Source organism: Condylura cristata, unplaced genomic scaffold, assembly GCF_000260355.1.
Source record: "Condylura cristata isolate star-nosed mole 26May11 unplaced genomic scaffold, ConCri1.0 scaffold00023, whole genome shotgun sequence".
NCBI classification, from domain to species: domain Eukaryota; kingdom Metazoa; phylum Chordata; class Mammalia; order Eulipotyphla; family Talpidae; genus Condylura; species Condylura cristata.
Window position 1 is genome coordinate 692,176 of NW_004567124.1, and position 12,182 is coordinate 704,357.

The 12,182-nt window shown below is 45.5% G+C and overlaps 1 protein-coding gene across 1 annotated transcript in view; it reads left to right on the plus strand.

Moving 5' to 3' along the window:
• HCN4 (hyperpolarization activated cyclic nucleotide gated potassium channel 4) overlaps positions 1-10,513 on the plus strand; it is a 47,511-nt gene extending 36,998 nt beyond the window's left edge. Inside the window, exons 5-8 of the mRNA XM_004687607.2 lie at positions 7,949-8,095; positions 8,205-8,445; positions 8,771-8,935; positions 9,060-10,513. Coding sequence (XP_004687664.1) covers positions 7,949-8,095; positions 8,205-8,445; positions 8,771-8,935; positions 9,060-10,513 — 2,007 coding nt within the window. The remainder of the gene's footprint in view (positions 1-7,948; positions 8,096-8,204; positions 8,446-8,770; positions 8,936-9,059) is intronic.
• The last annotated feature ends 1,669 nt before the right edge of the window (positions 10,514-12,182 follow it).

Here is a 12,182-nt window from a genome sequence, read left to right on the forward strand (position 1 = left end):
GCTCAGTATGTCATCAGGGTCAGGGCTAAGTGTGCGGACAGTCTCAGGGTTCAGTGTGTGAGCAGGATCGGGGCTCAGTATGTCATCAGGGTCAGGGCTAAGTGTGTGGACAGGCTCAGGGTTCAGTGTGTGAACAGCTCAGGGCTCAGTGTGTGAGTAGGGTCAGGGCTCAGTGTGTGAGCAGGGTGAGGGCTATGGGACACAATCAGGGATTATTTTAGAAAGAGCTAGGGTTTATTCCAGGGCAGAGTCAACCTGGCTTTTCATTTAAGACTTGTCTTTATTTTCATCTTTAGCTGAGTCTTTCTGTTTACCCAGCAATCTCTTATATGTGTACTTCCCTTGAACAACCACCTCTGCCATGTCACCAGACCCTGCCTCACTACCCCTGTTGAGTCTATATGCATGAGGAATTTTTCTAAATTTCTTCTTCTGGCTGTCCCTGCACAGTAGCTGCCAGCCAGGAAGTTACTGTTCCCTGGGTTCAGGCATATCTAAGACAGACAGAGACCAGTTGGGTTGAAAGAAGTTTAGGACAATTCTTTCCCAGCCTGAGCTGTCCATTGGCATCTCTGTGCCCTGTGTCTCCATCCGTTCACCTTCCCCTTCTCTTCCTTTTCTTTCCATTTTCAATTTTTATCCCCCCCCACAATTCTTTATACTCCTTGCTCACCCCACCTTCTTAACCTCTGAAACCTCAGTTTCATTGTCAGTGTCCACTGATTTACAGTCATTTTGCTTTGTCAGTTCACTTGTTTTGTTTGTTTAGATTACTCAAAAATGTGAAACCATCCAACATTTGCCTTTAACTTTCTGACTTACTTTGCCTCACATAATTCCTTCAAATTCCTTACAATTTGCTGTCAATGATAGCATGTCATCTCCCCTTATGACGATATTATCCCAATGTGTAAGTCTACACACACATATCAGTACCCGATTTAATAAAGAAAGGAGCTTCTCTAGCAAATGGCTTTGGGAAAATTGGAGACCACATCTTCTTTCTCCAGTCCTTTATCAGTGGACACTCAGGTGCCCATGTCCTAGCTATTGTAAGTCACGCTGCAAGGAAGACTTCGAAGCACGCAGTTCTTCAAGTTGTAGATCTCATGTTCCTTGGATAGATTACAGTGGGATTGCTGGATCATATATGTTTCCATTTTTAGCATTTTAAGATAAGCCCAGAACACTTTCCAAAATGGCTGTACCAATTTTATATCCCTACCAACAATATTTTGTGGTTCCTCTTTCTCCATATCCTCTCCAAAACTTGATGTTGGGAGTCTTTTTGATATATGACATTTGCACAAGTGTGATATAATCTCTCACTGTGGTTTTGACTGACATTTCCCTCATTCTCATTATAATGAGAATTTTTTCATATATTTGCTGACATATGTATCCTCTTTGGAAAATTCTCTGATGAGATCTGCTGCTAATTTTTATTTGGGTTGCATGTTGCTTTGTTGTTAAGTTGGATGAGTTCTTTATATACCTTGGATTTTGGTTGTGTGATGTGTGAATATCTTCTTGCACTCAGTAGATATTTTATTAATCTGCTCAAATGTTCTTTCAAAATGTAAAAGCTTATTAATTTGAAGTTATTCCAATTGTTTATTTTTGTTTTTATTTCCCTTGTTGTAGTTGTTGAATGCCCAGAGAGATCTCTATACTTGATGTCGTGAAACATGTTGCCAGTGCTTTCTTCTATATATTTTATTGTTGTGGATCTTCTACCTAAGTCTTCATCCATTTAAATTTATTTTGTATGTGGAATTAAAAAGTGATCCAAATTCATCATTTTACATGTGGTTGTCCAATTTTCCCAATATCATTTGATAAAGAGACTTTATTAAATTAGGTATTGATGTATGTGTAAATTTATTTCTATGCTTTCGATTCTGTCCATGTGTCTATTTTTATTCTAATACCATTTTGTTTAAATTTTTGTTTCTTTATAACACAATTTAAAAATCAAGTTAATGTGCCTCTTTTTTCCCCCTCTCAGAGTTAATTCAGCTATTCAGGATCTTTTATGGTTCCATAAAAATGTTAGTTCTGTTTGTTCTATTGAAGACTATATTGGAATTTTAATGGAGACTTTCCCCATTATATTATAGGTCAATTAAATTGATATATTGATTTTAGCACAGTAGTCATTTTTACTATATTAATTCTCCCCATCCATGAACATGGAGTATCTTTCTTTTTACATCTTATTCTATACTTTTTAATAGTGTCCATAGTTTTCATTCTATAAATACTTCACCTCTTTAGTTGAGCTAATTTATAGATATGTCTTTTGATATGATTATAAAAAGAATTTCTTCTTCTCATTCATTATATATAAAATGAAACAGACTTTTGTGTGTTAATTTTGTAACTTCCTAATTTACTCAGTGACTTATTGTTCCTGGTAGGTTTTCAGTGAAACTTTAGGCATGCATGTATGTATGTATATATGTATACACACACATAGATAATATTATCTGAAAATAATGATAATTTTAATTCTTTTCTACTCTGAATTCCTTTCCTCTGGTTGTCTGATTATTCTATCTAAAAATCTCTAATAATGTATTAAATGGAAGTAGTAGCAGTGGAATCTTTGCCTTTTTCCTGATCTTAGAGGAAAAATTCTCAATTGTTTACCATTAAGTATTATATTGACTCTAGTTTTGTGATACATGACCTTTATTATGTTTAAGTAGTTTCTTTCTGTCCATTCATGTTTAGAGGTTTTTTTTTTTTAAAGATTTATTTATTTATTTATTCATATAGAACTGGGGTACAGGCCAGAGATGTAGAGGGTGAGAGGCTTCACCAGAGACAGAGTGGGGAGCAGAACAGGCAGATCGACGAAGTACACTGCTGAGGGGAGCAGCGGGCGGGTCAGGAGAGGTCTGCCGCACCATGTGGTCACCTCCGGGGCAGGCGGGAATCGAACTCATGCGGAAGTGGCTTAAGCTTCTTAGTGCAGTGCTTTAACCCGCTGCGCCACCAGGGAGGGCCCACATGTTTAGAGGTTTTATAATAGATGGATGATGTATCTTGTCAAATGCTTTCTTCTCTTCTGTTGATATCATATGGTTTTTCTTTCTTTTGTTGATACAGTGTACTCATTAATTACTTTGCATCTTTGTATCCCTGGGATAATCCACTTGATTATGACATATGATTCTTATAGGGTATTGCTGAAATTCCATTTACTATTTTGTTAAAAATTTTCACATCAATATTCATCAAAACTATTAGCCTATAGTTTTCATTTTTGTTATATCTTTGCTTGGTTTTGATAATTAGTGTAATGTTGACATCTTAGACTGTGTTAGACAGTAGTAGTAGTCCCTCATGAATAATTTTCAAGTGTTTCAGTAAAATAGGTATAAGTTCTTTGAAGTTTAGATAAAACTTTACATATAAAGCAGTCTGGTCCAGGGCTTTTGTTTTGGGGGAGATTTTTGATTAGTATTTCAATTCCCATAACTGGGACTGGTCTATTCAGTTTTGCTGTTTCTTCCTGGTTTAGCATTGATTAACTTTTTTTCCCTAAAAATGTATCCATATCTTCAAGATTATTGAATTTTTAGCACATACATAATAGTTGTTCATAGTTACTTCTAATGATAATTTTGTATCCCTATTGTGTCTGTAGTAATTTCTTCTCTTTCAAAGTTAATTCTATTTATTAAAGTTTTCCTTCTTTGCCTAGCTAAAGATTTAGTGATTTTATCTTCTTGAAGAACCAACTTTATTTTCATTCATCTCTTCTATGGCCTTTACTATCTATTTTATTTATTTCTGCTGTAGTTTTTATTATTTGATTTTATTAACTTTTGATTTTGTTTGTTCTTTTTAAAGTTGCTTTAGTTGTAATGTTAACTTGTTTATTTGGGATTTTTCTTGTTTCTTAATGTAGGCATCTATTGCAATTTTTTTTCCTTCTTAAAATTGTTTTCCACACATTCTCAAAGCTTGTGTTCTCATTTTCCTAGGTGTTCAGGTATTTTAATTTCTGTATTAATTTCATTTGTAGCCCAGCAATTATTGTAGCCCAGTAAAGCAGAATGTTGTTTAATCTCCATGTGTTTGAGAATTTTTTCCAGGTTTTTTTTTCAGTTGATTTCTAGCAATATGGTATTATGTTTAGCAAGAATGCAGTATGATTTCAGCCTTCATGAGTTTATTGACAGTTGTCTTGTGTCTCAACATTTGGTCTATTCTGAAGAATTTTCCATGTGCTCTTGAGAAAAAACATATAAATTGAGTTTTGGGATAGAATGTTCTGTAGATATTAAGCCTATCTATTCTAGCTCATCATTTAAAGCTATTATTTCTCTATTTATTCTCTGCTTTACTGATCTATCCATAGCTATAAGCAGGGTATTAAAATGTTTATTACTGTTGTGTTGTTGATTTCTCTCTTTAATTCTATTAATTATTGCATTATTTATTTTTATGCTAATCATTTGGCACCTAAGTATTTACAAATGTTATTATTTTTATTGCATCAGGCCCTTAATTATTGTATAATGTCCATTTCTGTCTCTTACCACCTTTTTTAACTGGAAATCTATTATCTGATATAAGTTAAGCTGTTATTGACTTTTATTTTAACCTGCCATTTGCTTATAGGATTTTCTTCCAGTCTTTTACTTTAAGTCTGTGCTTAGCTTTTGTAGTAAGATGAGTTTCCTGTAAACAACGAAGATTTAGATTTTGTTTTGTGATTTATCAGGCCATTCTGTACTCTTTCATTGATGAATTTAAGCCATCTGCACCTACGGTGATTATTGAAAGTATGTACTTATTGCCATTTTTTAAAATTTTCAGTTTGTCTTTTTTGTTACCTTTTATGTTTTATTGTTCATTTCCATTGTCTTATGTGTTATGACTATAGATTTTTGCTTGCAAATTATACTGAGGCTTCTGCGTGATGATCTATACTTGTGACCTATTGAGTGGTTTGTTCTCAAGCTTTTTCTAGTGGTCCATATTTTTACTCTCCTCCTCCATGTTGTATAATTTTGGTGTCTATTACTTCTAGATGAAACATGGGTTGTTGTAATAGTCCTTTAGTATTTATTTCAGGATCAGCATGGTAGTGATATATTCTTTCAAATTTTGTTTTTCTATAAAGCTCCTTCTCTCTCTTTGAGTCTTGAATAATAGTCTGCTGGAGAAAATGTCTTAGGTTGGAAATCTTTTTTTTTTCTTTTGTGGAATTTAAATATTCCCTACTATTCCATTATTGCTTGCGAAGTTTTCACCAGCTAATAAGTGTCCCCTTATATTGTGACCCCTTTTTTTGAGAGAATGCTTTTAGTGTCCTCTCTTTGTTTTTTCTTTTGTTCCGACACTGTGATATGTTCCTCCTTATCTTCATCTTTTTTATGGATTGAGATAAAGAGCTTTTTCTTTTTGTCTTGGTGGCTTGACCTTGTATTACATTTACACACTGCTGGATATAATTGTAGGTTGTTTACCCAGGATCCTTTTGTATCTATCACTTCACAGACATCTCTGCACCTGTTCAGATGATCAGAACCCAAGTACCAGCAGGGGGTGGGAAATAGGAGCCAGGACACCAGGGTCCCTGGAGTTTACTGCCAGTGAGGACCAAACTTCCTGAGGTGCTGTGGTGTCCAAGTTGGCTTGGGGAATCTTCTGTGACTCCCTTCCTCAGGCCAGTTCCTCAGTTAAAGCATCTTGAATAATGGGCTTGTTTCAGCCTTGCAACTAGCACTAAGCTCTGTGTACAGTTTCTCTGATCAATCGGTTTTTTTGGTGGTTTTTTGTCAGGAGTATGGGCCAGAACAGAATGATCTGAGAGCTGTTTGTTCACACTGCGGACAGGCTACTGTCCTCCTTCTAATTGCAGGCAAATGAGGAGTATGTGTTTCTCAAGGTTTGCATGTAGCTTCCACAAATAACTGCCTTCCCTGAAGGCCCGTCTCAATCCTTTCAAAAGCTGCAGCACCAGGAGGGGCCTCTCTTTGGGATATAGTCACGGCTGGGGTTAGTTCTCTTGTCTTTCCAGTATAGAGCCTCGCCCAGAGTGCTTACTCTCCCAGGTGCCAGGATCTGGGTGCTTTGAGCACTGGTTGTTGGCAGTAGGCACAGTTCATGATTGTTCCCAGCTTTGCCTAGAAGAGCTGTGGCAGGCATTTTGCTTAGCAGTTTTCATTGTGGAAAGGTGCCTCTTCTGTAGGAGGAACAACTATGCAGGAGCCTTCCCTCTGGGTTTGGGCTTCAGCTTTTGCTCCCGGGAGCCACAAACTCAAGCCAGTCATCACTACATTATACAAGATCCCACATCAGCAGTTACCAACTGTCCACTGTCCTCAGACTCCCCTGTTTAGAGGTGCAGGGTATTTTACAAAACTCCAACTCCAGTTTCTGGGTTGCTATCAGGAAGGACAGCACTGACCTTTGCAAGCGTTGATCTACTAGTGAGGCATTCTGTTGCCGGTATCTGCTTCTCCCTGCTCCTATAGTTCTACAAGAGGAGATGCCCTGTCTTGCACACCAACTGTGCACACCCTCTCCAGTGCAGCCGCTGGGTTCCCTGATGTGGGCATGAGCCATTTAGTCAACAGTAAGAGAAGCTCTATATCACAGCTACCCTTCCTTCTCTTGGGTTATGCTGCCTTGTAAGATGCCAGGCACAATTAAATTTCTGGTTTTCCTACCCTCTCTGTCATGTTAGTCCCTCTTGATACAGACCTGGTCATCAGGTCATTCTCCAGGGACTGCCATTATCTTTAGTTATCTATAATTTGGTGGTAAATATGTGGAAGAGGCGAGACCTGTGTCTTCACTCTTCCACCATCCTACTGGAACCTTCTGCTCTTCAACAAAATACCTTGTTGCAACAGGGCCTTGTTTGAATACCTGCCATTGGATAGGCAGGCATTTTGGTTGGCCTCCAGTTCTTCAAACACTGCAGCCTGATCCTGCTGTCTAGGCCAGCTTGTCACTACTATTAAGACATAGCTCCTTCCACAATGGGCGAGGCTCTTGATCTGCAGTGTAATTTCCATATAAGAGGGAGAAACTTGATTCAGAGGAAACTTGATTATTCCAAGCAGAATGAGAAGTCACCCCAGAATCTTTGCATATGCACACTCTAAATGGGTTCTGCCATCCTTCACATAAAGACAAAGCACACACTTAGAACTAAACTACTTTAATAAGCTAGTGTGCATAGAGATAAGCGAAGAGAAAGGATGTAGTTTCCCAACAAAACACCAGAGTTACCCATCCTCTTGTGGGTAAATGCCCAGCCAAACAGGTTGGCCCAAAGCAGGGCTGCTGAGGCCTATAAGCTGGCCACAAAAGTCTAAGTAACCACCTTCTGGGAACCACAGGAAAGTGAAGAGGCCAGATAAGTTTAAGATGAAAGTTCTCTCACCAATGTCTCTTCTAAGTGTCTCTACCTGTCTCTCTTCCATGTGGCTCCTCCAAATCCCTCAAGCTCTGGATGCATGTCCAAAGCCGAGAAGCAAGCAGGCTTTCTTCACACATCTTTCTGTTCCACTTGCCTCTTCCAAGTCTCCTGCTTGCTGTTTAGCTTCACACTTCATTAGACAGGGTAGGAAACATAGAACCTCCCTTTTTTGTGGAAATTATACTCTGTAACATAACTGGTCTTTGAAGGGCTCCCATTGTCCTCAGTCATCTCCATATCAACACAGAGAGGGCTGGATATTCTGACGGAGCCCCTTCACCCCAGCGCTAGGAGTCAGGGTCATTGCTTGGGGTGCAGAGTGACCAAACCCACAACAGTAATCTCAATCTCAAGGAGCCATGGTCGACTGAAAGGATCCACAAGGTTGACTGTGAGAACACTCACTCCCAGCAGGCCTGAGGCCAGGTGGGGACAGGTCGGGCAGTGGACTGACTGGCTGGCTTGGAGGTGACACCCCCTTTCTCTCCCGGGCCTCAGTACAAGCAGGTGGAGCAGTACATGTCCTTCCACAAGCTCCCACCGGACACCCGGCAGCGCATCCATGACTACTATGAGCACCGCTATCAGGGCAAGATGTTCGACGAGGAGAGCATCTTGGGGGAGCTCAGTGAGCCACTGCGGGAGGTGAGCACTGCACCACCAGCTGGGGAAGGGAGCCAGATTTCCCTGGCTGGTGACTCCCCTCATTTCCTTCTCTGTGTTTCCCCCACCCCCACCCCCAATCTGGGAGCAGGAAATCATCAACTTTAACTGCCGGAAGCTGGTGGCTTCTATGCCACTGTTTGCCAATGCGGATCCAAACTTTGTGACATCCATGTTGACCAAGTTGCGCTTCGAAGTCTTCCAGCCTGGGGACTACATCATCCGGGAGGGCACCATTGGCAAGAAGATGTACTTCATCCAGCATGGCGTGGTCAGTGTGCTCACTAAGGGCAACAAGGAGACCAAGCTGGCGGATGGCTCCTATTTTGGAGGTGAGGTGGTCATGGAGAGGAGAGGATAGGGAAATCGGTTGGTGTGGCGGGGATGGCAAGCATTTCTGCTTCTCGTGCTCATTCTTGGAGTAGATGTCAGTGAGCCAGGAAAGGGATATGGTCCCCAAGATGGGAAAGACAGGTTGACACCCATTTGGGGAGACAATGGGATGGCCCAGGAGTCACAGCCCGGGAGTAAGTCCTGGTGGATCTGTCCAGCTTCTGTACCGGGTAGTGGAAACCAGGTCAGGGTTGGGGTTAGAAGGCCCCATGGAGTTTGCAGGGAGCCCCCTAAACACGCACACACTCCTGATGTCCCCTGCAGAGATTTGCTTGCTGACCAGGGGTCGGCGAACAGCCAGCGTGAGAGCTGATACCTACTGCCGTCTCTACTCACTGAGCGTGGACAACTTCAATGAAGTGCTGGAGGAGTATCCCATGATGAGGCGGGCCTTCGAGACCGTGGCACTGGACCGCCTGGACCGCATCGGTGAGGGCCTGGGCTGGTTGGCAGCCGGCTGACTGATGGGCAGGCTGGAGGGCAGCTTCCCCGCAGCCCACTCCGGGGCCTCCCCCTTCTCTGACCTGAACCCCTGTTCTTGTTCCATGTCTAGGCAAGAAGAATTCCATCCTCCTCCACAAAGTCCAGCACGACCTCAACTCGGGCGTCTTCAACTACCAGGAGAACGAGATCATCCAGCAGATTGTGCAGCACGACCGAGAGATGGCCCACTGCGCTCACCGCGTCCAGGCCGCGGCGGCCGCCACGCCCACTCCCACGCCTGTCATCTGGACCCCGCTGATCCAGGCGCCTCTGCAGGCTGCTGCCGCCACCACTTCAGTGGCCATTGCCCTGACCCACCACCCACGCCTGCCTGCGGCCATCTTCCGACCTACCCCCGCCTCGGGGCTGGGCGGCCTGGGGGCGGGGCAGACGCCCAGACACCTGAAGCGGCTGCCGTCTTTGATCCCGTCAGCGGCGCCAGGTCCCGCCTCGCCTGCCAGCAGCCCGTCGCAAGTGGACACCCCGTCTTCCTCCTCCTTCCACATCCAGCAGCTGGCCGGCTTCTCCGCGCCCCCGGGACTGAGCCCGCTGCGGCCCGCCTCCAGCTCCTCCCCGCCGCCCCCCGGGCTCTGCGGCTCCTCCCCGGCCCCCACGCCCTCCGCCACGGCGCACGCCGGCTTTGGTCACTTCCACAAGGCGCTGGGGGGCTCCCTGTCCTCATCCGACTCGCCCCTGCTCACCCCGCTGCAGCCGGGCGCCCGCTCCCCGCAGGCTACCCAGCCCCCGCCCCCGCTGTCCAGCGCCCGAGGCGGCCTGGGACTCCTGGAGCACGTCCTGCCGCCCCCGCCTTCAGCCAGGTCCCCGTCAGCCAGCCCCGGGCAGCTGGGCCAGCCTCCAGGGGAGCTGTCCCCTGGTCTGGCAGCTGGCCCACCGAGCACGCCAGAGACACCCCCACGGCAGCCAGAGCGGCTGTCCTTCAGTGCCGGAGCCTCTGGGGGGGCTTCTCCGGTCGCCTTTCCCCCTCGAGGAGGTCTCAGCCCCCCAGGCCACAGCCCTGGCCCCCCAAGAACTTTCCCAAGTGCCCCACCCCGGGCTTCTGGTTCCCACGGCTCCTTGCTCCTGCCACCTGCATCCAGCCCCCCACCGCCCCAGGTCCCCCAGCGCCGGGGCACGCCACCCCTCACCCCTGGCCGCCTCACCCAGGACCTCAAGCTCATCTCAGCCTCTCAGCCCGCCCTACCCCAGGACGGGGCACAGACTCTCCGCCGAGCCTCCCCACACTCCTCTGGGGAGTCCGTGGCTGCCTTTTCGCTCCTCCCCAGAGTTGGGGGCAGCAGTGGGGGCAGCGGAGGTCTCGGTCCTCCCGGGAGGCCCTATGGTGCCGTCCCAGGCCAGCACGTCACTCTGCCTCGGAAGACATCCTCAGGTTCTTTGCCACCCCCTCTTTCTTTGTTTGGGGCAAGAGCCGCCTCTTCTGGGGGTCCCCCTCTGACTGCTGCCCCCCAGAGGGAACCTGGGGCCAGGTCTGAGCCCGTTCGCTCCAAACTGCCGTCCAATCTATGAGGGGGGGGGCTCCTCCCTCCCTCTTTTCTGTTCTTTTTTCTCCTTTCTTCCTTCAGGTTTAACTGTGATTAGGAGAGATACCAATAACAATAATAATTACCATTTAAAAAAAAAACACACCAGAAAAACAAAAGACAGCAGAAAATAACCAGGTATTCTTAGAGCTATAGATTTTTGGTCACTTGCTTTTATAGACTATTTTAATACTCAGCACCAGAGGGAGGGGGGAGGGGAGCAAGCAGGGCCCAAACGCAGATGCCAGAGGAAGGCAGGAGGGGCCTGGGGCTTGGCAGGGGTGGGATGATCCATGTTTGGGGGTCCTAAAACAGACCTGTCCTTGTATTTGTTTTAGGGCAACAGCCACCACCTAGCCCTGAGCATGAGCTTGAAACCCCACTTCCTTGGGGGATCATCTCATACCCTGCAAGGGCTAACCTTGGCCCTATTCCTGAGGAACCTCCGTCTCAGTTACCTGAGTCCTTGGGATGAAAGGGGGCCAGGGCCCTGAGAGTCTTGCATTTTTTCTACTGCAAACTTAGCAAGATCTGTACATGAATATGTATATGTATGTAAGTTGTGTATATGTATAGCTACGTAGTGCTCTGTAGAGCCATGTAGACAGCTGCCCACATGTGTGCACATGTGTGTGCAATCTAGTTTAACCCCATGTTGCCAGGACACCCAGGTCACCTTACATCAGCAACACGCCTTGGTTTGTAGGCTGAGCTCCAAAAGGGGTCTGGGGGAAAGAGTTCTCTCTAGTCCTCAGGGAAGAGGACCCCAGGACCTCTCACCTCTGATCTCAAAACTAGTCCAGCCCAACCTCTCACCACATGGAAGCAGAAGACTCCAGGCTGTGCCTCTCCCTTCCTGTGGGGCCTCAAGCACACCCCTTCACCTCTGCGTCCTCAGTTTTCCCATCTGTCCTGTGGGAGGTGAGGGGAACTTCAATTTGAGTCTGCTCCGTGCCAAGCACTGGTTTAGCACTTTACACACACAAACTCTTTCAATTTCACAGTGACCGTGTGGTGTAGGTACTATGATTCTTCCCATTTCACAGGTGAGGAAACTGAATTTGGGGTAATTTTCCAAAATCACTTAACTAGGAGTGGCAGAGCTGGGACTGAGCTGAGACTGGAATCCTACTTAAAGCCAAAACCTGTTGAGAGGGACTGAGCCAGAACCCACCCACAGGGCAGGGCCAGGACTCGAATCCCAGTACTGTCACTTCCTAGCTGTGTGACCGTGGGTAAGCTATCTGACCTTTTTGTAAAATGGGAATAGTTGTGGTACCACCTCACAAGGGTCTTTGAGGACCTGATGAAAAAAATAGTATATATAAATCACCTGGCCTGGCACACACACCATATAGTAGGTGCTCAATAAATCATATTCTTTCCCTTCATGGACCCAGCCCATTGTTCCAGCAAGTTATGGGGAGGCCCCAGGGAGCTTTGAGGGCTCTAGGACTTATTATCTCAGGGGTCAGAAGGTAGACTGGGTCTCCCTGAAGGTCTAAGGAAGCTGTGTGGTCCAGTCTTGAGACGTGGCTAAGAGCCGGAGGGAGGGAGGAAGGAAAGGAGAGGGAGCAAGCCAATGGGGTGGAAACAAGAGGGAGGTGGGTGGGGAGTTGTGGATTCAGGGGCTTTAGGAGGAGATCTACAGGCTG